Source organism: Andrographis paniculata, unplaced genomic scaffold (genome assembly GCF_009805555.1).
Source record: "Andrographis paniculata isolate CXL003 unplaced genomic scaffold, ASM980555v1 Contig19END, whole genome shotgun sequence".
In the NCBI taxonomy this organism is placed as follows: domain Eukaryota; kingdom Viridiplantae; phylum Streptophyta; class Magnoliopsida; order Lamiales; family Acanthaceae; genus Andrographis; species Andrographis paniculata.
The window spans coordinates 549369-573442 of record NW_026137479.1 but is presented as its reverse complement, the minus strand read 5'-3'; the positions used below and the strand labels follow the sequence as shown (position 1 = coordinate 573442).

The 24074-nt window shown below is 39.3% G+C and overlaps 7 protein-coding genes across 10 annotated transcripts; 5 read left to right on the top strand and 2 right to left on the bottom strand.

Annotated features, from left to right (window-relative positions):
• Positions 1–1297: 1297 nt before the first annotated feature.
• Positions 1298–2642, top strand: LOC127241856 (uncharacterized). Its single transcript, XM_051261088.1, has 2 exons — positions 1298–1554; positions 1649–2642. Exons 1-2 carry the CDS (start codon positions 1419–1421, stop codon positions 2413–2415), a joined length of 903 nt encoding a protein of 300 aa, XP_051117045.1. The 5' UTR covers positions 1298–1418; the 3' UTR covers positions 2416–2642.
• Positions 2643–3907: 1265 nt separating this feature from the next.
• Positions 3908–8269, top strand: LOC127244557 (uncharacterized). Of its 2 annotated transcripts, none has more exons than XM_051265133.1 (6): positions 3908–4266; positions 4663–4732; positions 5150–5364; positions 5447–6008; positions 6086–7749; positions 8041–8269. In XM_051265133.1, the coding sequence occupies exons 3-5, from the start codon at positions 5179–5181 to the stop codon at positions 7615–7617; spliced, it is 2280 nt and encodes a 759-aa protein (XP_051121090.1). In that variant the 5' UTR covers positions 3908–4266; positions 4663–4732; positions 5150–5178; the 3' UTR covers positions 7618–7749; positions 8041–8269. The 2 variants fall into 2 exon arrangements, with proteins under 2 accessions (XP_051121090.1, XP_051121089.1); XM_051265132.1 differs by having other exon boundaries at positions 3909–4266; positions 5165–5364.
• LOC127242256 (uncharacterized) lies at positions 7850–8853 on the top strand. Its single transcript, XM_051261725.1, has 4 exons — positions 7850–7853; positions 8041–8545; positions 8663–8753; positions 8848–8853. Exons 1-4 carry the CDS (start codon positions 7850–7852, stop codon positions 8851–8853), a joined length of 606 nt encoding a protein of 201 aa, XP_051117682.1.
• Positions 8247–10440, top strand: LOC127244558 (uncharacterized). Of its 2 annotated transcripts, none has more exons than XM_051265134.1 (6): positions 8247–8395; positions 8479–8545; positions 8848–8986; positions 9095–9156; positions 9244–9382; positions 9545–10440. In XM_051265134.1, the coding sequence occupies exons 3-6, from the start codon at positions 8873–8875 to the stop codon at positions 9680–9682; spliced, it is 453 nt and encodes a 150-aa protein (XP_051121091.1). In that variant the 5' UTR covers positions 8247–8395; positions 8479–8545; positions 8848–8872; the 3' UTR covers positions 9683–10440. The 2 variants fall into 2 exon arrangements, with proteins under 2 accessions (XP_051121091.1, XP_051121092.1); XM_051265135.1 differs by having other exon boundaries at positions 8260–8405.
• Positions 10184–16038, bottom strand: LOC127244556 (probable ubiquitin conjugation factor E4). The gene is made up of 16 exons (XM_051265131.1): positions 15057–16038; positions 14525–14729; positions 14247–14398; positions 13872–14172; positions 13608–13760; positions 12861–13064; positions 12657–12769; positions 12471–12585; positions 12046–12135; positions 11754–11957; positions 11579–11674; positions 11377–11499; positions 11083–11175; positions 10787–10951; positions 10570–10659; positions 10184–10473 (listed from the first exon to the last, which is right to left on the bottom strand). The coding sequence occupies exons 1-16, from the start codon at positions 15884–15886 to the stop codon at positions 10294–10296; spliced, it is 3114 nt and encodes a 1037-aa protein (XP_051121088.1). The 5' UTR covers positions 15887–16038; the 3' UTR covers positions 10184–10293.
• A 616-nt stretch (positions 16039–16654) lies between these two features.
• LOC127242246 (phosphatidylinositol 3,4,5-trisphosphate 3-phosphatase and protein-tyrosine-phosphatase PTEN1) lies at positions 16655–19208 on the bottom strand. The gene is made up of 7 exons (XM_051261713.1): positions 18927–19208; positions 18146–18322; positions 17768–17881; positions 17407–17595; positions 17077–17313; positions 16899–17000; positions 16655–16801 (listed from the first exon to the last, which is right to left on the bottom strand). The coding sequence occupies exons 1-7, from the start codon at positions 19206–19208 to the stop codon at positions 16655–16657; spliced, it is 1248 nt and encodes a 415-aa protein (XP_051117670.1).
• A 1749-nt stretch (positions 19209–20957) lies between these two features.
• Positions 20958–23131, top strand: LOC127244552 (uncharacterized). 2 transcript variants are annotated; one of them, XM_051265127.1, is made up of 2 exons: positions 20958–21106; positions 21971–23131. In XM_051265127.1, exon 2 carries the CDS (start codon positions 21999–22001, stop codon positions 22812–22814), a length of 816 nt encoding a protein of 271 aa, XP_051121084.1. In that variant the 5' UTR covers positions 20958–21106; positions 21971–21998; the 3' UTR covers positions 22815–23131. The 2 variants fall into 2 exon arrangements, with proteins under 2 accessions (XP_051121084.1, XP_051121083.1); XM_051265126.1 differs by having other exon boundaries at positions 20958–21110.
• The last annotated feature ends 943 nt before the right edge of the window (positions 23132–24074 follow it).

Below are 24074 nucleotides of genomic sequence, written 5' to 3'. Positions count from 1 at the left end.
AAGTGCCACTTAAAGAGTAGACGTGAAAGTAATAATAATTATCATAAATAATTAAGTAGCAAACAAACCATTCCAGAGAGAAAAAAATTAAACTGCAACTTGAAATGTCGACATCAAAATAATTAAATTGATTACAATATTTTATATAACAAATATTGTTTGATTAGACAAATTAATTTTAAAAAACTTGCATCAGCAACATGTGCTTTATAATTAAAAATCCAAATAATAAAAACAAATTAGTGTCAGATAATTATAGTTAGTTTCGATTAGGATCCACCGTAATGACTAATGACAGGAGATGGTATGATTCCAAGTATGAACGCAAAGACAGCTAACAAACTGTAACGAATAATCTAGTGAATGTTCAAAACGTCGTCGTCTGGAAACTTGTACAATCTTCTCTTCTTGTATAAATTATCCAAAGGCCAGATTAAAAGGGCGAGGTCGCTTTAGAAACTTCATGGAACAGATGGAATGGAAATAAATAAATATATAGTATAAATAAACAAAGAAAAGAAAAATAAAATTTAGAAAAATTAATGTATTGGATTTAGTTCTATAACTAGAAATGTCAAAAACAAAGCTGGAAGGCCACAGATAATTTCCACACTCTGGTGGGGTGGGGCCGATTGATTCGAGGGACAATGATCTAGACTAGAGCCAAGCAATAGTTAAGGATTTGATTTGATTTGATTCCACTGGTCTGGTATACGTACACGCACATTTACGTATTTGTATTTGTATTTTGTTTTTTTTTTTTTTTTTTCTCTCTTTTAATGCATTTCAAACCACCTAATTGCATGCAAATTAATTTTGAAAATTTATTTTGACTTTTTGTCTGATTGTTCAAAGCCAGGTTTATCATTCATTACTTCTCCTCTAGAAGGCGGGGATCCGGACCAATTGCGTTTCGCTACGTGGCCTGCAGTTAACTTTTTTAATCGCAGGTTTTCGGTGCTTCCGATAGATAACGGACAGATCTGTCTGCAGTGTCACGTCACCCGCTTGGAACTGTACACGTGTCCCAATCAAAACAGACCACGTAGTTATCTTAACTAACCTCCTCTAATTTTTATGTTTTAATTTTCGATTTATTAATTTTTGGCCACTTGGGAAGGAAAAACCGGAGTGAGAGAGACGAGGAGGAGTCGTGATCCAGGTTTTCTTGAAACGCCGCCCATCGTGATCCAGGATTCCCATGTAGTACATACATACTCACCGGGATTTGACTTGGGAGTTGAGGTCCCGGGAGCTCCACTGATGCTGACACACTTTCGATCAGGACGGGGGTGTTGCATTATTGGATTCGGCTAGTGGGGGGTGTGTATTTAATCCCACAGATATTAATTAGGCACAATTATTACACGGTCTACTTTGCTAAAAACAGACATTGGTGTTACCAATTTGAGACCGCCATGGATGCTTGTTTCATCTCTTCGAGTTCTACCATGAATGCCCCCCTTGTCCGAGCAAGGCTGGTTCCGACATACCCGAGCAACAACATCGTCAAATATCCTATCGGGAAATCCAAGAATCCATTTTCTGTAACATGTAATCTTTTTTCTCGCTATTATTGTCGTAGCTAAAAGCTAAGATTAATGGTCGGACCGGTACCTGATGTTAGAATTTGTGTATTGGATTTCAGGCTCCCAATCAGGTCCGGCGCCGATATCGCCGTCGCCGAGAGACGAGGCGGCGAGCCCTGTCCTCACGGCGGACTGGCGAGCCTTCCGAGCCAGACTGGTCGCCCGGGAGCAGGCCGTGCCGGCGCAAGACGGCCTATCTCTATCTTCCTTAATGAATCCCGCCGCCGCCGGAAACTCGCCGGCCGATAAATGGGCGCACCCTATCCACGAGCCGGAGAAAGGCTGCTTACTGATCGCGACGGAGAAGCTGGACGGAGTCGACGTCTTCGAGCGTACCGTCATCCTCCTGCTCTCGACCGGGCCGGTTGGACCGACCGGTCTAGTTCTAAACCGGCAGTCCGTGATGTCCATTAAGGAGATGCGGTCGTCGCCCCTGGACGTGTCGGGTGCCATATCCGACCGGCCGCTGTTCTCCGGCGGTCCGATGGAGAACAGCCTCTTCCTGGTGAGTCCCGACGAGGAAGGGAAGGCCTACGTGGAGAGGAGCGGGATGTTCCAGGAGGTTATGACGGGGCTGTACTCCGGCACGGCGGAGAGCGCCCGGTGCGCGGCGGAGATGGTGGAGAGGGACCAAATTAGGGTTAGTGATTTGAGATTCTTCGAGGGGTTCTGCGCCTGGGAAGGGGCTCAGCTCATGGAAGATATTCGGGCCGGGTATTGGGCCTTAGCCGCTTGCAGCCCATCTGTTGTTGGGCTCACTAGCGAAGGCCGTATTGGGCTTTGGGAAGAAATTACTGCCCTTCTTAGCCCAAACAAAGTTTGCTAGTTTTGGGCCTCAACAAGGGCCCAAAACCACCTGTAAATACAGCCATTCTCTGTTTAAATAGAAAGGGAAAAAAAAAAAAAAAGGTTTTTTGGTCAACTAATTTTTATTTATGATTAGCAAGAAATTTCGGGATCAGATGAAAATGAATGAATTAAGTAAACATAATATGTATGTAGGAATAAGATGGAATAATTAACAGTAGTTTGTGTTGTGTGAGTTTGACGTGCTAAAAAATAAGCGACAAAGGCTGTTTTGGTAGGCAAGAATATCTAAGAAGAGTTGTACAATCAAATGATTAGATTTGATTTAATCTTTAATATTAGTTTTTTTTTTCAATAAATAATTGATGAGATATAGATATGGATTGAGAATTTGATAACAACAAGATACTCCATCTTATAATAACAAATAACAATAATAATAATAAATACTCTACAACCGTTGCAATGCAGTCTCACAGAGAGGACAAAACAACCATGTGGCCTCATACTACAACCAATTACCAATTCACCATTCACATTCATGAAATGATACAATTGCAAGAAAGAGCCGAAACAAATTTATAATTGATGGGCTTATAAGAATTTATTTCTATACATGTTGAGAAAGCAGTTATTGAATGTCAGCCAAATAAATGGTTTTGATTATTCATACATCACATATATAGAGAGAGATAGAAAGATGGATGGATACCTGTCAAATCTGGAAGCAATAATAATCTGGCCAAGAAAATCTAAAAGGAATGAGGGACCAATAAAAATAGGACAATTATAAAACCCATCAATTTCTTGCCATTTATGAATCTCATCTAACTCTCTTCACTTTATGGAACTTAATTAACCACAAACACTACTGGACATGTGTGTGCATAAATATAAATATATAAATAATATCAATGCTCATGCTATGCTATGCTATGGTGTATCATTATTGTTATTTATAGTTTATTTATGGGGTTCCATAAATGAAGTTGAAAATTATTTATCTGGGTAGGTAGGTACAAAGAAAGAAAGAAAAAGCAGCTGGATTATGACAGGAAATTAATTAAACTAATCAAGAATCAATCTTAGAATAATGGGAGATTAATATTGTTTGTTATATCTCTTAAGAATGGATTGAACAGTGAATGGAAGCATCGTTTTGATTTGTCAATTAAATTAAGATTTAATGCCACCAATGATATTTTTTTAAAATTTATTTTAAAGAAAGGGAAAACAATATGAGGTCAATATATACTCGAAGCAAAATATTTGAATATAAATATCCAATTTCTCAGCCACTTAGGTCGTTGTAATTTAATGTAAGAGCCAATTCCATTATGCGACTCCATCTAAGAAACAAATATCCATTTCACGCGCCGGCTCAGCACGTGCATTGCCTTCGCCGTCGCCGCGCGTGCAGATTCTATTTCAGACGCCGCCGGTCGATTGTTTCTGAAATTCAGGTCATATTTATTCTTCACACGAGGAAAATAATTTTATTTTATTTAAAAAAAAAAACAACTGCTTGCAATATTCTTTCAAGAAAAAGGAAAAAAGATAGGTGTTTTTAAGGAGAAGACAGGAAATTAAAGTAGCCCAAAAAGCATGGAATTGGTGAGAGAGAGAATCTGAGGAGAGAGAGAGAGAGAGAGAAATAGGCATTAAATGTCCCAACAGATACCCATTTTCTTCGGCTTCCTGCAGACCCAAGAATATCTATCTATCTATCCATATCTGTCTATCTCCATGAATGCATTTGCAGTTTGGTTTAAGATTTCTTTATGAGAATGAGGCCATCCAAATGGGAAAGAAATGATTGATTCCAAAACCAGAGAAGAAGAAGAAGAAGAAGAAGAAGAAGAAGAAAAAGGTGAGTCCACATGTTATACGAATTTCAAGTCATTGTTCTTCCCAAAAACTTTAAGCACTGATGGGAGAGATGATCTTCTCTCTAATCTCTCCCTCTCTCTCTCTAAGTACATACATATCCTTCTAGCCTAATCAGTGATCGATGGATCGATCGATGGGATTTCCTTTGCTATTAAATTAAATTGATAATTATACATACTCTCTGCTACTATAATAATGATATTATTTAGGGTTCTTGAATGGCAATGAAAAGATTCCAACTATGGTTTCTGGGGCCCTTCTCTGCCCTTCGATTTTTCTTGTCCCTTGTGGTGTGAAAGTGAATTATCTTTGTAGCTTTCTGCTTTGTGCTCTGTTGTGGATAATTTCTACACCTTAGATTTGATTTGTTCTTTAGGACCTTCCTTCCCTCAAAGGCCTCCACTAAACTGACTCACTCACAACTGCAGCTCATCTGCCTTTGCCAGGTATCCTTTCTTTTCTCTTTTTTCCTTTCCTTTTCTTTACTTTATCTCTCTTTAATCTTTATCTATGGGATCTTCTTTCTTCTTTATTTCTGTGGCTTCCGAGTATAATTTCTTGCAATAATTTCTTCATCAAAAGTGATTTTTACAAAAATTCTAAATCTGTTATGGGAGCTGATGTGAATTGGTAAATTTGCAGCAAATTACTGCTGTCTGTGTATTGCAACTGCATTTCCAGTTTTGTAATTCGAATCTTTACGAGATCAGAATGACAGGGACGTTTTATTCCCTTCTATGATTGATTGTGCTAAACACAACCTATTATTGCATCAAACCTTAGCCGTTAGGTTGTTGAACTTGATGTTCAATTGGTTCTTGAATTCTTACATTGCTGCTAAGACCTTTGTTATCTTCTCATAGTCCGATATTCGTTAGTCGTAGTTGTCGCGATGGCGACGAAGATACAAGCCATTGGATTCTTGAGGGAGCACCATTCTGCGATCAATCTTGATGTAAGCCTGCCGTGCCGTGGAAAGCAGGCGATGGAAAATGGCGACAGTAAGCGCTGTCTGCAAGCTGACATAGAGAAGGCGAGGCAGATGATTCTCGAGCACGAATGCATATTTAGAAGCCAGGTTCGCGATGATTCTTGTTCTGATGCCGCAGCTTATTTACAACTTGTCTTTCGATCCTGAATTCATTTTTCTTACGCTTCAGCTGAAAGAATTGCACCGTCTTTACGCCCGGCAGAAAGAGCTGATGAATGAGCTCAAAAGAAGAGAAGCAAACAGAGTCAATCATCTTTCGAGCTTTCCCTTCTCTTCGGCGAATCATTTCCAAGGTTCGAAAGGACAGTGGAATGGCCATTATTCGATGATGCCGGGATGCTCTTCAGTTTCAGGCAGCTGTAGCAAGCCACTTCCCACATTTTTGGAGGGAAAAGTCGTACCATATTTCCCTTCGATGCTGGACACGAGGAGCTTTAGTAGTCGCGAACCTTGGACGCCAGCTAAGGGCAGCATTTGCCCGAATGCGATGTTCAGGATGCCTGATTCTTACGGAGATACTAAGTTATCTCTCGGTGCTGGTCAGACATCTCAGTGTAATGTCGATACAATTGCATTTGATCTGCATTCGAAGAGACAAAACAATGCAGGCAATGTCTTTTGTATGAACGGCGCAAGAGGCACGCCTGCGAAGCCAAGTCCAGCCATTAATCTTGCGACGAAAGATTTCTTTAAAAGCAGCAGAAACCATTGCCGGTCTGATGACTGTGCCGGTAAGCCTATGATGCAGCTCTGTTCAGTGTTTCTGGGTTCATTTACTTCTTTTGTGCTCAATTTGTGCGCTTTGCAGATCAAACGAGGTTTGACAAGCATCCTTCAGCTGGGGACTTTTGTTCCGAGTATTCACAGGTTTTACCTCAGAGGAAAAGGAAGCTTTTCGGGGTTGAAATCGATGAGTACAACAACAATCCATCGGAGATGGCTTCTAAAACTGTCTCGTCCTCTTGGATCGACAAAAGTTTTGCCAAAAATCTTAAGCTTGGTGCAAATGATGGGAAAGAATGTTCTGCTATTGGATCGAACATCAACCAAGTATCGAATCAACCTTCAGAGAACGATCACGGACAACATTTACCTGCAGAAGTTCCGATGAAAGATCCCGAGCTAACAAAGGCTGCACTGCCATGGTTTCTTAGGAACTCACCGGAGAGTTGTCATCCGAGCAAAGAGGCGAAGAAGAGTCCATATTTCATGAATCTAGACTCTTTGCAGAACTGTTCTCAGAAATTCTTCAGGAAAACCGAAACGGCTGATACCACATCGATGCAGAAGAAAGAAACCGTGAGTGAGAGAAGCTCCAACGCTGCAAAAATTCTTGGCTTCCCGATCTCTGAAATGCTCCCGCAAGTTGAGAATAGAAGCTCCGGCGATGATCCTGCCGAGGTTAACACCTCCGGCGATGCAAATAAAGATGACATGAAGAAAGGAATCAATAGCATCATAGACTTGAACTTGTCTTTAGACGAGGAGGCTCTGCCATCGGCTCCGTTTCTTCCTACAGCTATAGTGAAAATCGTTACGACTGAAATAGACTTGGAGGCGCCGGCTGTTATTGAATCGGAAACAGATGCTTTTCTTGTAAAAACAGGCTCAAGTGAGACGTATTTATCACCGGATGAAGAATACGATCGATCTGCTGCTGAGTCATTGTTCGCGATTTCATTGCACCGGAATTCAGCAGACAATGAGCCTCCTCCTGTGGCCTCAACCATCGGCGCTCTTGAATGGTTTGTGGAAATAGTTTACTCTCAGCAGCGGCGTTGCGGCACAGCTGCAAGACAAGAATTCATACCCGACGGTATGGATCACTTCGAATATGAGACATTGAAATTAGAAGAAACCAAGGAAGAACCGTGCCAATACGAGGTGGTTGTTATGAGCCATCCAACGGACGAGGAGATGGGGAACACGGCATTCCTGAAACGCTCACGGAGGAGAGGGAGGCCATGGAAGAACTTCCAAAAGGACATACTTCCTGGGATGATCATGCTGTCACGTCTTGAAGTGGCCGAGGATCTACAGACATTCGATGAGCTAATGAAAGCCGGAGGCGGCAGCAGCAGCAGCCGAAGCTCCACGAGACACAGTCGGGGGAGGAAGCGCGCCGGTCCAGCTCCTGCTGCGGTGCCGGCGCAGCAGCCTAACTGTCAGATGGAGGACAGAAGCTTAACAGGGTGGGGAAAGAGGACGAGAAGACTGCCGAGGCAAAGATGCCATAATGCTTCTTACGTTCCCTGTAAAATGATAAGCCATCATCATCATCATATTGGGAGTGGTTTTGAGGACATTCTAGTTGGTGCTGAAGTTCATCGTGTTAATTGATGTAAATATGATCAACAGGTGATTCGGTTAAGATTATAACTTGCCTGCAGGATTCAGATGTTGAATGTATACAGCTCTGAGTTCGGATTATTTCTCGCCGCCATTGATGTTTTTTTGAAGGTTGTATGTTGTGTAAGATTCGAACCTCTGACCTTCCATTCAAATACATTTTGACAAAATAATTTAAATACAGCCAAACAGGGTTACCTCTTCACCTGGTCCGCAACCACAAATGGGTGCTTGCAAAACCCTAATCCGTACTTCCTTATCATGTCTGGAATTCCGAACTCGAGTTCCTTATTCAGTCTGCTCACGCCGTTTCGCTTTTTCGCTTCAGCATCATTCACGTTCGCACCGATAATTTCAAACTCATTCGTTTTCATGATTTTGCCTCCCTCGTGTCTAACCAAACTTTGTTTGCAGAAACAAGTCTGAGGATCAATTCTCCGCCGCCATTTCCAACTTCGAGAAGCTTCGGTCGTGTTGCAGTAGAGATTTCGAATTGCAGCGAGGTCGGTGCAGCTGCCATAGAAACGCCTCCAGATTCGTGCAAGGACGAAGACACGGTGGAAGCACTGCTTCTGAAAGACAAGGATGACATTTCGAGGTTAATGAAGATGGAGCGTCGATCGGAAAGCAGCGATGAATTCAAGCATGGCGATAAGAGGAAGCGTTGGTTTCCGTATTTAGATAGGTATAGAGTTGGGGATACCTCTTTGAGCAGTGGTGAAGTTGTGGAAGCCATGGATCCCTATATAATGGAGGCGAGGAAGGAAAGGTTTAGGAATGTAATAAACAGCAGGAGCTATTCTGTGTGCTTGGTGGTTGAAGGATTGAGTGATTTTGGGAATGTTTCTGCAGCTTTCAGGTCTGCTGATGCGCTCGGAGTTCAGTCCGTCCACGTCGTGTCCTGCGACGCCTCGAGAAGGTATACATTCGCCTCCCTAAGCATATTAATATTGATCTTGTTTAAATCGAATACGAACTTACATCTGGTTAGAAGCTCAATCTTGAAGTCCATTGAATAGCCATCGTGTTGAAGTAGCATTGAACTAGCAAACATTGAGGAATTTGGCATATACATGAGTTGTTCTCTGAAAATCAGTGATGAATCTAATCTTACGCCATTCTTGCCTGTTGAAGAAGCATTGATTTTTTACTCTCTATTAGTAAGGTAGTTTTCTTTGGCTGTTAATTGGCAGCTTCCAATGCTTCATCTTGAAAATGCAGGTATAGAGATAATCGTCATGTCAGCATGGGAGCAGAGAAGTGGCTGGATATTGAACTCTGGAGCTCTGTCAAAGAGTGCTTTGGAGTGCTGAAAGAACGCGGCTATAGAATTGCTACGGCTCATTTGGGGATGGATGCGGTATTCGCCAACTTCTCGCCAACTTATCTTTATAGATCTTCATTTCCTCATTGCATCCTATGCATATTTATCTTGTCCTTACTACCGAATGGTTGGATCTTTGTACAGGTCTCTGTCTATGATGTCGATTGGTCGTGCCCGACTGCAATTGTTGTTGGGAATGAACTTAGGTACTCACTTTCCAGCATTCACCTTTGGTTTTTAGTTCTAGTTTGAAGTGGACTAATCTTTTCATGCGGGAAAGTTGCAACTTTTAGGGGTATAAGTGAAGAAGCTCTCGAGCTATCCGATTTATGCTGCAGTATCCCAATGAGGGGCATGGTTGATTCATTTAATGTTTCAGTAGCTGCCGGCCTTCTTATGCACCAAGCTGTTTGTGACCGGACCTCACGCCTGGTAATACCCTGCCGATAAGTCATTTCCATGTCTATAAATGTTCTGACAAGCTCAAGTATATAACGTCAAGTACCAGTGCTACTTATGGATGCATCTTTGCGATCATATCTTCACTGTTGATCCTACACTGATCTCATGCTAGAAATGAATTACTTGTCGCAGGGCTGCCATGGGGATCTAACAAAGGATGAGCGCCAAATTCTCCTTGCAGAGTTTTATCTACGGCACAACAAGAACACCTTTAGTATAGCCAATGAATTTTCCAAGAGGAAGTTAGCCAGCCATGCATCAAAACTATGAAAAGGAGATGTAGATGGACCTCGTAGCTTGCCATAAAAGATAAATGCCTCAGGCCGAGCTAATGCTTCCATCACTGCTCCAATCTTTGCTGTTTTGTGCATTTGATTCTGGAAAGGTTATATTGCATTACCTACTGGTGTCTCTGGAAGAAGAAAATGTGCACACATCCATTTTCCAGCAGCTGCACAGTGGGATCAAGCTAAGTTAGGACATTTTTGGGGGATTATAATATGTACTATTCCATTGGGTATTTAAATGAACAGATGTGAGAATAATGAATTTCCAATTTAAACCCATATGCATTACAGAGGCCTTTGTACCTGTTGCTTCGATCATTCAGCTGCAACATTCAAATTTGTTAGAAATGGCAAAGAAGAGCTGAGCTGCAAATGAAGAAAGGATGGAAGTATTTGATTCTACGTTCAACTTTAGAAGATGAAATATTCGATGTCATGAGTAGATACTGACAGGAATGGATATTCCCAGCTGTATGACCATGCATGAATGCAATAGCATTTGTAACAGAACGAATCCATAGCTTAATGTGCCAGTGTGCAATCTAGGGTTTTGTTTCAATTTACAAAGATTGGGGTATTGTTTTGACATGTTTTCTACTCGATCAAGGTCGTAGTGTCAGTAGTCTGTATTGTGTCTTTGGTGCTTTGCATGCTCAAGCAATCCCCACTCTTTTTCAACTGCTGGGACTTGACGAACTCATCGATTTTAGCCTTCAAATCCACGGCAGGTATTAACATGTCCGTGGTGAGGTGAGACCGATTAAATGGATCCGTCTGTAGTTGCAAAACAAGAAAGAAATAGATAATAAGGTTATCCTCATTGGCCACACAATATTTTGAAGTGAAACGGAGTGAAGGTCAGTGTCATACACTATCACTTAAAAGATGCCTTTGGATGACGGGTCTGTCCACGATGACCTTTGACGAAGGTAGGAGGACTGGATCCTTCATTATAGTGTACTGAACACCAAGAAACAAAAGTGTCTTTAGAAATTGACAAACTTGTAAGGGCAGTGCGGAATCAAATTAATATTAGCGGTATATAGAGATAGGCATATGCTATTAAGGAGTGACGAGAATGATTTACTTGGATTGGGTCTAGGAATTCCTCTGGAATGTCTCCAAGAGTGGCCTCTGCATCCATTGCCTCAGTTGCAGCAATTTTGGCTTTTGCTCCAAGTTCTACAAACTCTTGTATGATCCTGCCATCTTCACCAATTCTCCTCAATACATCAGCAGCAGCACCAAATAGCTGGCAGCGCCCAACCGACCAAACAAAGAAGCAATTATAATTAGTATCATTTAGATAATCTCCATGCGACTAGTAGGGTGCTTAGAAAAAGTATATAATTTAAAGTAAAGGATTCTGGAAATATACCATACCTGCTCATTGTAAGATCGACCATCCTTTGTGATGGCTGCTGGGAATACATTATCCTTGTCTCCTCTGGCTAGGTTGACATAAATATTAACGATCTTGAAATACAGAGAAACATTGTATCAGTATCTGATATGAGTAATTAAACGTCAAAATTGTAGCAAAAGTAGATAAAAACTAACTTCCGGAGAGAGAGAGAGAAAGAGCAACCCAAATTACTAAAGATCCTTGTAAACAAAATTGTGAATGGGTAAATAGGAACAGTCAAATTCACAAGCACAAATCAACTACTAGCATACCTGCTTTAGTAACATTTTTGGTCTGAATTCATACTTTTCAGGGTCTTTCAAGGTAAGGGACTTCCTTTGGGGTCCGACAAGTTGCAACAAAAAATAGTTCAGCATGCTCGCAACTCTTTCAACCTTGAATAAAGCAGCTATATCAGAAAACTCAATACAATACAACAACAGATTGAATTGCAGCAAAAATATTTGAAGATACCATCTCTGGAAGTAGAAAGGGGGCGGTGATCTGCTCTGTAGTAAATGACAGCATGCTTATATCTTCACTGGCCAATTTCATATCAATTCTAATAATCTGCATACACCAAAAAGTATAGGTTTCCAATAATAATTCAAACTAACAACTAGTCAAAGAATGTGAATGAAATACTTACATTCTCCTGAGAGTGGAACAACCGAGTTCTCTCCTGCCTTTCTTGTGCAGGTCTTCTTTCCCATTCCACAGTATTAGACATCTCCGCTTCCAGTTCTTTTAGTTCAAGAATTTTGTTAAGACTTTCATCCAACAGATAGATGCTATCATTAATTAAAAAGTTCAAGAAGTTCAGATAGACGCCCTTTTCCTCCTCCTTTGCTATCTGGTAATGCAGATAGCATATACATGTCAGACTGCAATAAGAGAATGGGTATCTGGCAGAATTAAGCAAAGCTTACGGACAGGCTTACCTTCCTCCAGACATTACGATGACTAGGAACCTGCCATAAATACTCAAGGAGTTCCGCAATGTTGTGACGGATGTTAAACTTGTCATAAAACTGGACGAGGTGTAAGAGAACGCATATCAGATGAAAACACATTACAACAATGTATAATGAAGCTCTTAACAGTTCTTTTTCAGCTCCTTCCTTTTAAATCACTAATACAACCAAGATTATGTAAGATCTATTGGAGTTCAAAAAATAAGAAATTAACAAGTTCAGAAGAAGTTTTTACTTTATTAATTTTAACATACTCAAATTCTTCTGCAACAGGTACTTCCTGTTATATTGTTCCTTTATGCTCATTGACTATTTTTTCTTTTTTTGCATAAAACTAACAGCTAACAGTAAGAGGCTCCACAAAGTCCATAAGTACTCTAAGCAACAATCACCTGTGTATGGGAACCAGTAAATTCAATATCCACATAAAGCTTCAGAAGATTCCTCACTAAATACTCAAGGGATAGTTGATGCCCTTCAAATAATGTTTCTGTCGCTTTTGAACCACTACAGACAAATTGTAAGAAACGTGTTAGACATCTGGAGAACTTTATGCAATAAATTTTCTCAATATGTACCTCCTCCGTGGCATCCAACAATTGAGGACTTCAACCATTTTGGCTCTCAGATACGGATTTCTAACATATTCAGGACTTGCCATGAACATGATGATGAAGTTCATAAAATCATCCTGTCAAGGTGAACATAAAACAAATAGTTTTTCAAGCAGATAGGATGAAACTATGAAAAAAAGACACAGGAAAAGAAAAACTCCCATATACCAGTATAACCCCATCTAAAGCTCTAGGAATCCGTGAAGCAAAAATTAGCAACTCCATTGCATCTTCCACAAAATGTTCTGGCATAGAAGCAAATTCCTTTGGGCATGATGGCGGCAGCGGCATTGTAAACCCCCCTACAAGCCCCACTAGCCAAACTATCATTAAGCGATAGTAAGATAATGCCCGCTGAAGAATCCCCTCATCCTACATGATTAAAGAACAAATGACTGACATGATTTAGCAAGAGGGAAACAAGAAAGTAGATGAGATTCATATTACTAAACCATAAAAAAATTGATTCATATGGAAAAGCACGCAGGAGCCATGTAGCCCTTATTCTTTTATATATATTTATGTAAATGAAAGTATAGAACAGATTGATCATTGCTTTCCTGAAATAATTGTACATTAAATCTTTGAAAATTCATATTAATCAAGCTTTTTTCACTGTTAATATAGAGACCATGACAATTTAATTATAAGAGATCAAAGACAAGGTAGATAAGATTCATATTACCAAACCATGGAAAATTTTATTCGTATTACCAAGCCATGTAGCTCTTAGTGTTTAATTAATAAGTGAAAGGATAGGGTAGGTTGATCATTGCCTTTCTGAAATGATTTTACTTTGAATTCATAATTGAAAATCTATCTAGCTTCCATTGTTAATATAGAGACCACGGAAATTTATTATAAGAGATCAAAATCTCAAATTAGGGAGACAAACGTATGGGGTAAACTTTATACCCGCAGAATTTGCGCTTCATAGCATAATTTATCCTGTGTGTAAAGATCGATTTCTTTTTCAAGGCGGGATATATCTTGCTGCAATTGTGGAGTAGGAGTTTGATCTTGCATGGCTTTGAATGAAGATAAAGCATCTTCACATCTAGAAATATCCTGAAAATTATAGCATCAGATACAATTGCAATTTTTACCAAACAAAGATATTGATGCTTTTCTTAAAGTAAATGGATAGGAAAGTCTGGCTTGTAGAATTAATAGTTAAACCTGAACAAGCTGTTTGAAGTCTGAAAATGCTTTTAGCAAGCCCAAGTTAAGAACCCTGGCTGTCATAAAAAAGCATTCGCATATGAATGGATATTTGGCTTTTTCATTCCTTTTGGTAACTGGATTACTAGTTTGCAGGGGAGATGATTCACTAGCATTACTGCTAGAACTTGTCGCACTCTGTGATTGTAGCAGTCGGTTTTGTACATCACTATTATTTGATAAGGTATCAGCATTTGTAGTGTTAATGTTAAACCATTCAGATACTTCTTCTGATGAAGCATGTAGAGCAGTGAGTCCTCTGGTACAAATTTATCACAGGTATAAGAGCTACGGTGAAAAAATGGTCAGCAAAAACACATGATAATTATTTACCTCAGCTCCAGGCGATTTGAATAAAATACATAGTTAGGATCAATTTTGTCCCTTTTTGTCAAATTAGCATCCAAGAACGGCTCACAGAGATGTAGCATCACGGCACTGAGATTTATGAACATGCCAGAACTAGCACAAGACAATGGGTCAACCTGTCATCAAATTCCATATAATGTAATATCAAATATGGAGCAGAGTATCAAGAACATTCTACCGATGCTTTTAAGACCATCAGAGTAAAATTTGGTGCCAAACCTGTCTCTTTTATCATTACTTACATGCAAATGTGCCCTTGAAGAATTCCTGTTGATGACTTCTGCAAGGTACTCGAGCACATTCTCTCGAGTACTTGTGTTTTTTAGGAGACACATAAGAACTTCAGACAACCCATCATACAAATTGTTCAGAACTGTTTTGATAGTTGTAAAGGATGACAAAAGATCAGCTGGCCGTCGGGTAGATGCTTCTGAGAAGCACTGTTGTCTGGAATTGAAGGCAATAATTGTAGATTAGGCAACAATACCAAGACAAGATACTGCTAGATTAAATATCCTCAAGTTCAATGAAAAACTTCAATTGCACTGCATCACATCCAATCATTAAAAGCCTTATTCCCACATTCTAAGTAAGAGATACAATTTTGAATGCCACATTAAATATGTGAGCTTTCACATGTGGTATGTCTATTATTGAAAAGAATACTTCTCTACTTACAAACATTAGTAAAATGACCACCATCAATGCATATACATCCAAAACTGGAAGCACATAGGCAGAATAATTAACGCAGGAAGAAAGATTTCCACTCACCCAATGTCCGGTTCACTCTTGAATATAACATGATCAGGCAATGCGCTGACATGAAAAAAGGGCCCCAATATACTAGTCATCTCAATCACTCTACCATTCAAATATACACCCTTTGGAATCCACCACGGATGATTCACCAATGCCTGGGCTCCCACAGGATACTTCACCATCAGCAACAATGCCCTTAATGGTTGCTGAAAATTCCCCAATGCGGACACCTTCAACACACTGCCTCTTAAGTCCTCGTACAGCTGTTTCGAAATTGGTTCCAATGTATCGTAATCGGCATCCGTAAAGAATTCGTCGAGAAAACCCGGGGGGCATGAAACTCCACTACTGCTACCTCCAAAGGCATCAAGGCTAGTTCCAACCTCAGAAAATATTAGCGGCTGCAATGGAGAAACATTTGATTTGTTCGCGTCTCCATTAGGAAACATATCAGGATTCCCCAAATGAATCCTACAGTACGAAACTGCCAATTTCTTGGCTTGTTTCACTACAGTCTCCATCTCTGACCTCACGTTCTTATCCTTCATTGAAGTGATTTTCCTCCCTTCATCGTACGCGCGGCGATAGCAATTGATTAAGTACTGAAATGGTGGCTCCGCAGCCGGGAAGTTCCCGGACAGACGATCAATTATGATCCTCTCTAAATTCTCTCGTGACACCTTGAGCTCCTTCCCCTCGCTCAAAATCTCGGCTGCGGTCATCTCCAGATACACGACTCGGGAGTCGCTCTCCATAGAATCGACCAGCGACACAAGGAATATCTTCCGGAGGATGATATCCTCGATTTCCGCAGGCGTTCTCGTAGGCTTTTGCGTCGACATACCTGCAGAAACACCACGAGTCCAATGCCCAGACGAAACCCCAATCGACCCGATTTAGGGTTTTATAGAAGCTTGGATCAGAAGAAAGAAATCTGTAGCAAGACAGACGACTCGACTTGAACGTATCGGATGAAATTTCACTCTCCTCTTTTACAGCACAAGCAAACCTGACTCACCTTATATTATAAAAAGTAAATTCATTAAGACCAAACAACCAAACCATATTGGTTTCATAGTAATACATTACAAACATAGTACATTTTTTTTTATTTTTTTTCTTTTAACAAACATATCATTTATACTACTCCCTCAGTCAGGGTCAATTGTAATTATTTATTTATTTTATATAAATTTTAATATATTTTAAACATGACATTATTTGTAAAGTGTCAAATAATTTTACTAAAACATCGAATACATTAGAATTAAACACATTAAAATGACTGGACGAAGTGAATATTATCCTTGCTATGATTGTATATTTTTTGTTATCAATCTTGTTCAAAAAAAATTATATGTATTGTTGAGATATACATGTATATGTCTTATTTTTTGACCTAAACAAATCCATCATCCCCAACTCTAGCTCCGTCGGGAATTTGTTTCCATAAAATGCCAAAGGGAGTGAATTATGTGGTTCATCTTCCCCGCTACAACAAGTGCAACTCTTGTTTTGTTTTTTAATTGACAGCGTGAAATAACTGTACTATACAAGGGAGATGAAATTTGGAGTCAGTTCCTGCAACTCTACACCTGTTGTTGGTTGGTTCATCCATGATTATGATCCACTGGTATTTTATTATTGTCAGCAGCCTGGTTAGAATGCGAGGGACCGAAGAACAGCTCCAGGCAGAAGGACGGGCCGCAGATTGATCTGCCCTTTTTCCCAACTTTGTCCAAGTCACGGATCGAAAACTGTGAATGTGAAACATTTTGTTCAACAGGGAAGGGTAATTGGAAGAGAGATTCCTAAACTAATGAGAATAGAATAGAATAGAATAGGAAATGGTACCTGAAGTAGGCTGCTGTTGATGAATGCTGTGTTGAAGCAGACATAGAAGAGTCGTCCCCCAATTAGCCTTTCGTAGAATATTATTCGCACGTCTCCTTGTATCTGCATGCATTCGGGAGTTTATTACTTTATTTTTGTGGTTGGGAAAGTAGGAGGATATGTTGATGGATGTTCTTACTCTCACTGGTTCGTCATACTGGCAACCTAGGCAAGTTTTCTGGTAGATCATGGAGCTTTCTGTGTCCATTTGGACTACTAGTCTGGGCTCTGAGACTTCTTTCTTGCCCTCTTCACCTTCTTCGCCCTCAACAAAGGAGTAGTAATATCGTGGCTTATTGCATTGGTCGTGATTTTTTATTCTTCTGCAACAGCTCTTGATAACTTCTGCTGGAGGGCGGTACCTCTGACCCGGAACCTGTGTAGGAAGACGTGTAGAAGGAATTACAAACTTCAAATAAGTAGACTACCATCTCCATTATCAGATTAAGTTGAGGTGAAAATTACTAACTTCTTGCAGCTCAGATACCACGACAAAGATCTGATTGATGTTGACGGCGTCATATAGCCGAATGCGCTGAAGCTCTCGTGTACATTTCATGGGCAAGTTGATGATTGGGGGAGCGATATCATTTCTTTTGGAGAAAGAAAGTGTTTTCCCCCAGTACTTGACATAGCGACGCTGGCTTGGTATGGAAACCTGCAGGGCAGAAACCGACTAGATTATCCTGGAAGTTAAGAGAATCTTGATCCAGTTTTATACATGGATGGTTGAAATGGGAAGTGGACTCAACGGAAAAAAGTCTAGTGCTATTGTAGAACATACAGTGCTTCCACAATTCCCAACTACACCTAAAAAAGAGACTACTTACTCCTTCATTGTTGGTGGTTCTTTTCTCTGCATACACTTGTAAAGCCTTCTCCGCTGACATTCCGGAGTACACTAGATATGAGCATACCATTAATCCGGTTCGCCCTTTTCCAGCCTGCAGATTTAGACAATCAAAGTTGCCAAAGATGAAAGAAACTGTCACGAGTTAGTTGATGCCAAAATGTATAGCAAAAATTTAATTTAACTAGTACAGAAGATGAACTTGCAGTTCATATAAAAGTACTTGGCATCATTCACAGAATGAGAAATTGGAGACCAGCAGCAAAGAGAAAAACAATTGGGCAACAAATGACAAAGAATGAACGAGAAAACCAATGATCATATTGAACAATGATTAAATAGAGAGCTTTTTGCAGACCATGCAGTGAACAACAGCAATATTCTTTGGATGACTTGATAACCAAGAGTTGATATCTTCACAAAATTCCTTGATCATTGATAATGTTGGGACATGATTGTCATCAAACGGGTATCTCTCCACATTTCCACCGAAATGGGATGCATCGTAAGCTTCTTCTATGCATAAGTTATAAACCTGTTAGCCATAAAGATTGCAGAATGATGAGGTTCCAAATGTAGCAGCTATGCAAATGCCTGAGAAACTATGGAGACAAAATAATTTGAACACACAATGCCTTCCGCAAATCAATTTTGATAGAGAGACTGAATGAAACTCAAATTGTAACTCAAGTTTAAGTACCACATCACAGGAAAACACATTGAACCAATTCATCTATTTTAGTCCAGTGACAATTTCCTCATGCTCTGAATCAATTTAATTTTTAGACCAAGAAAGAGGAAAACTTGTCAAAAGTTTACAGAGTTAATGTTAACATGAATATGGTTGTGCAAGATTTAAGGTTGAGCTAGTTCCTGTGATAGCCATTTTGTAAGAATCGACTTGGTGAAGTCCACTATGAAACTATTTCATATATCGGAAAAGGGAATGATCCATTGGGCTCAGGGTTGCTCTCTGCAAATGGATCAGATTGCACCAAGATGTTCAAAATAAAAGAACTACTGCTACACATGCAGCCAGAATTCTATGAACTGAAGGCAATTAATGTTCAAAAATAGGGGGTATTGATACTTAACTGGCACCATACATGCAAGCTTGGTGAGCCAGAGTATTAGCTCACCTTATAGTGACCATGATGATTCATTTCCAAGACACTCTTGACCTCCCAAATAGGATTTCGATACATAGCTTTCATGCGTTCTGCAGGAAATGACATCGCCAAGAGCCGATCTGTTATATAAGTCATATCAAGGTCATAGCCACCAACTAACATCCGCCTTCGTTTCTTCGACACCAAACTTCTTAGATAGTTTTTCAAGAGGCACTTCAGGACAGGAGTCCTGATAAATTCCAGATCCAAATTTAGAAGATTTGTCTGCTTCTTCGACAACTGTGAACCCATCTATAACCACCTCAATAAACCCGCAGGAGAAATGGACCATACCTGCATACAACAATTATGCAATGGTGGGAGGGAATACATGGACATTTATCACTAGAAGCTTACCACAGTTGAGAAAACAAAGTTCAACATAGTGCATAATACGATTGTGTGAAGAGCAACATTAATCACTCAAGAATTCCATTTGCCCCTCTACGATTGCTCTTCATTTTAAGCAGTAAATTAAAGCAAGTTATACTCTACCCTGTTATCATCACCTACATCCTAGAGCACATTCTTGAGAACATTGCTTTGCTAAAAACATATAAGAAATTAGCTCCTAAGTAATTCTTCAATTACAGTATATGAAGAATGCCTCTATCCTAGCAAAGACCAAAAATCAATGCAGAAAACATGCTCTATAATCTAAATTGTACCATAAGCAAAGTAAACAATCACAGCATGAATTTAGCAGGTCTAAGTTTATGGAACAGATACACGAAGCATTAAATTGTCAAATTCTCTGGATCGCCCGATATTCAAAACAGCATTGTTCATAAAGGAGGATCGAGAAACCCTAAAACAGACCCCACCGAGAAACACAATAGCATTTTCACCGGATGTTTTTTTGTTTTTTGTCACGTACGTGTAAATTCCTGTCCCTTGATATCTCTATGAATCAGAGTGGATCCGGAAGCAATACAAAAGAATCAAGAAATTGCGCAAATACAGTTCCCCCTGCAAACCGCGCGCTATTTGTTAAGGCGGCCAAAAGGAGGAAAGAAATACGCCCATGTCCTGTCCTGATTGTGCGAGAGGAATATGCAGTTAACCCTTTCAAAGATTCTCTGCCGAATCGAGCGTTTGATATGTTTTTTTCTTGGCAATTCACACAACCTTTTGTTTGGCGAATATGATGCCGATTATGCAGGGCCATGCAACACCTTCCGCTCTCTCTTCTCTCTCCCCTGCGTGCACTTGCAGCTCTACGTGTGTCCATATACATGCAATATATATATATATATATACCAAAAATAGGCCGACGATCACTGGATCGAGATGGAGCCATTGCCAATTACAGTAGTTATGAAACATCATAGATAGTTCAAGGAAATGCAGCTTGATATATTCCTGCCGGAGTCCTAGGGTTAGATCTTTGATCAGTTCCATCTCGCCATAACCGTCCACACCACAGCAGCACATCTCTTTGCGACCGTTGCCGCTGCCCATGCTTCATCCACCTTGACCTGGACATTAAAATTTCGTCAAAACACTCTCAACGACATCATAACACTGCTTCCAACTGAATCCTGCACCAAAATTAACTCAATTTGTTATTATTGTTACTATTTTCTTACTATTATTATTAGTATTATTGATTATAACTGATGATTTTAATGTTATATATTAAGTACTGTTAATAGTGGGCTTTGCTACAAAGAGCCCAGAATCAAAAGGGCTATTCAGGAACAGGACTTAGAAAAATCAAATGCATTTCGTTTTCTTCTGGCCCATATTGAAAATATTGGTAGCAATCAAATAACGAAATTGCTGTGAATATGCACATGTTGTAACGAATTCTGTGTAGCTGTGTTGCAAAAAAATATCATATTTTGTCAGCGTAACCTTCGTGTGGTGAGAAACTGTTATCGGCCCATATATTATGGGCCATTATGCAATTTACAAATTAGACCAATTTTGTCAAGCCCAACATAGCTGGATTATAAAGATGCATATTTTAAAAAGAAACGGAAAAAAAATAAAAAAAAAAAAAAAAGAAAAAGAAAAAGGGAAAGGGGTTTGATTGAAGATCGGTGTCATGCGCGAAGTCCCGACGTACTGTGCGAGTGGGAAGATGCGATCGTAGGACCGATTTCACGACCTATTATCATTTTTTTTGCATCCGGTTGTTTAGATCAGTAGGTAAATCGATTATTTTATCGGCTTGATGTGATTTTTTTTTTTTTTTTTTTTATTTTTGGAATTCGACCGTCTCGTGTAATCGATATTGACTGCGACTGTATCGCTTACTTATTCTGATTCTGAATCTCTGTTTTTTAATTCTTTGTATTTTGAGCCACTTATTGGTTTTGGGCAAAAACGGTTTACTGCGTTTAGTTCGTATGTCCTTGTATGGGTGAATTTGTTTAAAAGTTGTGAGAATAATCTGTATGTGTCAATCCATTCAGTTGAGCTATTGCAAATTAATTAGTTTAATCGTAGCTATCTTTGAATGATGATGATGTAGTGCGGGAGAATGTCGATAATGTATATGTTAGAAAGTAATGTGAATTAAAAGACCGTGGTTAGTGTAACATTGTATCTACTTCAAATTGATTTGATCCTTGAATTTTATAATTATATGGATTGCATATGGGCTCTTGTGATTGTTTTAATTGAATTTTAGCTTTAAAAAAATGATGGATCCCCAATATCAAGAATAATTAGATTGTCAACCTGTCTGCCCCTTTTCAACTTTATTGCTGCTTTCTACTATCACAGATTTAATCTCAAGAATTATGAACGGAATATTATTCGAACATAACGGATGTTGCATACAGGGATCTTTGAAGATATAATCACGAACTTTGGTAATATATGTGAATCTAAATTAAAGTATTACTTTCTAATCTAATCACCTGTACTAGTGTATTTTGTATGCATCTCAAAGTGCTGTGTATCCTTTTAGCCAGCTGATAACCTAGGCTATTGGAATGGATTCTGTTTGTTTCTCCCTTTCTCAATGGCACGCCTGATACCTTTTCTTTCTTTTAACCATCCAGGAACTCTATAGTCTTGGTGAAATGCTTGATGTATAGTTGCAACATGTGGAACTTTGCATCAAGATGTATAGCTGGAAATGTAGGATCAAAGAGTGATCTGTTGAAGCGAACGCGAGATTCATTGGATTGCTCAGATGATGAAGGCTCTTCCATCACCAGCAGAGAGGAGGGCTTGGAGTGCCCAATATGCTGGGAATCCTTCAACCTCGTTGAGAACATCCCCTATGTGTTATGGTGTGGACATACGCTGTGCAAAAACTGTATCCTCGGGCTTCAATGGGCTGTTGTGAAATTCCCGACTCTACCTCTCCAGCTCCCGCTCTTTATATCCTGCCCTTGGTGCAATCTCTTGTCATTTCGCTTGGTCTATCGAGGGAACCTGAGATTTCCTTGCAAAAATTTCTTCCTTCTCTGGATGCTCGAGAGCATGAATGGTGATAGACTGAAATCTCATTCCTCAAACTGCACAGATCATGAAACTTCTTGGCCGTCAAGTGTGAAAGCTTCCAGAAGCTACACTAGAAATGAACAGAGGAGGGGGCATAGCATTCATCATCTTGAATCATCAGAATCTGCTCATGATACCAATCAGTTCCACGGTTCTGATGCAATCGAGAGGCTACAGTTATCTCTGAAAAAGTCCCTCATCTTCTTCGTTCACCTGACTGCCAAGTTCCCACTTGTGATCATGTTTCTTCTCATCATACTCTATGCAGTACCCGCAAGTGCAGCCATCTTGGCCCTGTACATACTCATCACTGTCCTCTTTGCAGTCCCGTCTTTCCTCATTCTGTACTTTGCATATCCGAGCCTGGACTGGTTAGTGAGGGAGATCATCACATAATATCCTCTCTCATTTTTATCAGTGCCTATGAAATCTACCTTAGCGCAGAACACTACGTATCTACCGTGGATTTTAGACCTTTGCAGGGTGTGGCATTCCTTAGTGTCGAGCTTTCTACACTTGCACAAACTCTTTTACTTGTGTGCTAAAGTTAGTGTTCTAAGCACATCGAATCTTGATTGCTACCCTGGATTACCCTAAATTCTGTATTTATGATTACTGCTTTACGGTATCTCAGAAACGAGAAACTTTTGTGTGTATTACATTTTCATTGTCAACTAATCTTAAGCACTATTAAGAATACACAATTCTTCTTACCTTTGTCATGTTAAATTTATTCTCTAGTTTTGAATGTCCATAAAGCAGGATGGATGCTTCTTCTTCTATGGCTAGTGGACATCAGTAAGTTAGCTTTTGAATCATCAGTTGTAGCTGTAAAGATCATCAATATTTATCTTGGATAATTATGATATATATATATATATTGTATATATATTGTTGTGGTGCAGGATCAGCAACATTTTGACAATATCCTCTACCAACCTGTCGACCACTCTTGACCATGCATGTCATGTCTGTGAGGAAGAAAAGACTCTCTTGTCTCGTGGCCCTGGCAACCAACAAGATTTCTAACCCCTTCTTTATGGGAGTTTGATCAGATCCTATTCATATGGTCACCCAAATCATAGCTATATACCTAAGCTTTCTTTAATTAATTAATTAATTAAATCTGCATCAACCAAGGCAAGCAGCAGTTGGCCAATGTGGTAAGTGAATCTAATGCTTGATTGCTTCATAAATAAATAAATAGCCATCTGGTTTGGTGGCCAAATTTTTTTGTGCACTTAATTTTGTGATTTATACCATTCATTTATTCTCTTGAAAACTTGGCATTGGTTTCCCAATTTTTGTGTAACTAGCGATGTGAGGTACATTTTTTTCGCATTACTTTTTATTATCTTTATAATAATAATAATAATGAAAAAAAAATTAAAAAATTGAACGTATTAACATCATTCATTATATTTTACATTTTAATTTACCCTATTAAGTAATATAATTATCTAAATTAATTTTGCAAGTATAAATTCATCCATGCTGTTTGTTATGTGATAATAATCATATTTAAATTATTATTTTAATAAAAAAAAGTAAATTAAAAAAATTGAAAAATACACAATCGTTTTGTAATTAAAAATGTGCAAATAACTTGGAATAAATTACTACATATTATTCCTTCTAAATTAATTGTCTTGAAGG

What these genes read in the sequence shown, in the direction of transcription:
- LOC127241856 (XM_051261088.1), top strand. Translation starts at nt 1,419, where the DNA reads ATGGATGCTTGTTTCATCTCTTCGAGTTCTACCATGAATGCCCCCCTT. An exon ending in GAATCCATTTTCTGTAACAT is followed by an intron (nt 1,555 to 1,648) that starts GTAATCTTTTTT and finishes ATTGGATTTCAG; the next exon opens with GCTCCCAATCAGGTCCGGCG.
- LOC127244557 (XM_051265133.1), top strand. Translation starts at nt 5,179, where the DNA reads ATGGCGACGAAGATACAAGCCATTGGATTCTTGAGGGAGCACCATTCT. An exon ending in AATGCATATTTAGAAGCCAG is followed by an intron (nt 5,365 to 5,446) that starts GTTCGCGATGAT and finishes CTTACGCTTCAG; the next exon opens with CTGAAAGAATTGCACCGTCT. An exon ending in CCGGTCTGATGACTGTGCCG is followed by an intron (nt 6,009 to 6,085) that starts GTAAGCCTATGA and finishes TGCGCTTTGCAG; the next exon opens with ATCAAACGAGGTTTGACAAG.
- LOC127242256 (XM_051261725.1), top strand. An exon ending in TCCTGCGACGCCTCGAGAAG is followed by an intron (nt 8,546 to 8,662) that starts GTATACATTCGC and finishes GTGTTGAAGTAG; the next exon opens with CATTGAACTAGCAAACATTG.
- LOC127244558 (XM_051265134.1), top strand. Translation starts at nt 8,873, where the DNA reads ATGGGAGCAGAGAAGTGGCTGGATATTGAACTCTGGAGCTCTGTCAAA. An exon ending in GTTGTTGGGAATGAACTTAG is followed by an intron (nt 9,157 to 9,243) that starts GTACTCACTTTC and finishes TGCAACTTTTAG; the next exon opens with GGGTATAAGTGAAGAAGCTC. An exon ending in GTGACCGGACCTCACGCCTG is followed by an intron (nt 9,383 to 9,544) that starts GTAATACCCTGC and finishes TACTTGTCGCAG; the next exon opens with GGCTGCCATGGGGATCTAAC.
- LOC127244556 (XM_051265131.1), bottom strand. Translation starts at nt 15,886, where the DNA reads ATGTCGACGCAAAAGCCTACGAGAACGCCTGCGGAAATCGAGGATATC. An exon ending in GTCGATCTTACAATGAGCAG is followed by an intron (nt 10,952 to 11,082) that starts GTATGGTATATT and finishes GGGCGCTGCCAG; the next exon opens with CTATTTGGTGCTGCTGCTGA. An exon ending in AATTCCTAGACCCAATCCAA is followed by an intron (nt 10,660 to 10,786) that starts GTAAATCATTCT and finishes CTTGGTGTTCAG; the next exon opens with TACACTATAATGAAGGATCC.
- LOC127242246 (XM_051261713.1), bottom strand. Translation starts at nt 19,208, where the DNA reads ATGGGTTCACAGTTGTCGAAGAAGCAGACAAATCTTCTAAATTTGGAT. An exon ending in GAACCACCAACAATGAAGGA is followed by an intron (nt 17,596 to 17,767) that starts GTAAGTAGTCTC and finishes TCTGCCCTGCAG; the next exon opens with GTTTCCATACCAAGCCAGCG. An exon ending in TCAACAGCAGCCTACTTCAG is followed by an intron (nt 16,802 to 16,898) that starts GTACCATTTCCT and finishes TCACATTCACAG; the next exon opens with TTTTCGATCCGTGACTTGGA.
- LOC127244552 (XM_051265127.1), top strand. Translation starts at nt 21,999, where the DNA reads ATGTATAGTTGCAACATGTGGAACTTTGCATCAAGATGTATAGCTGGA.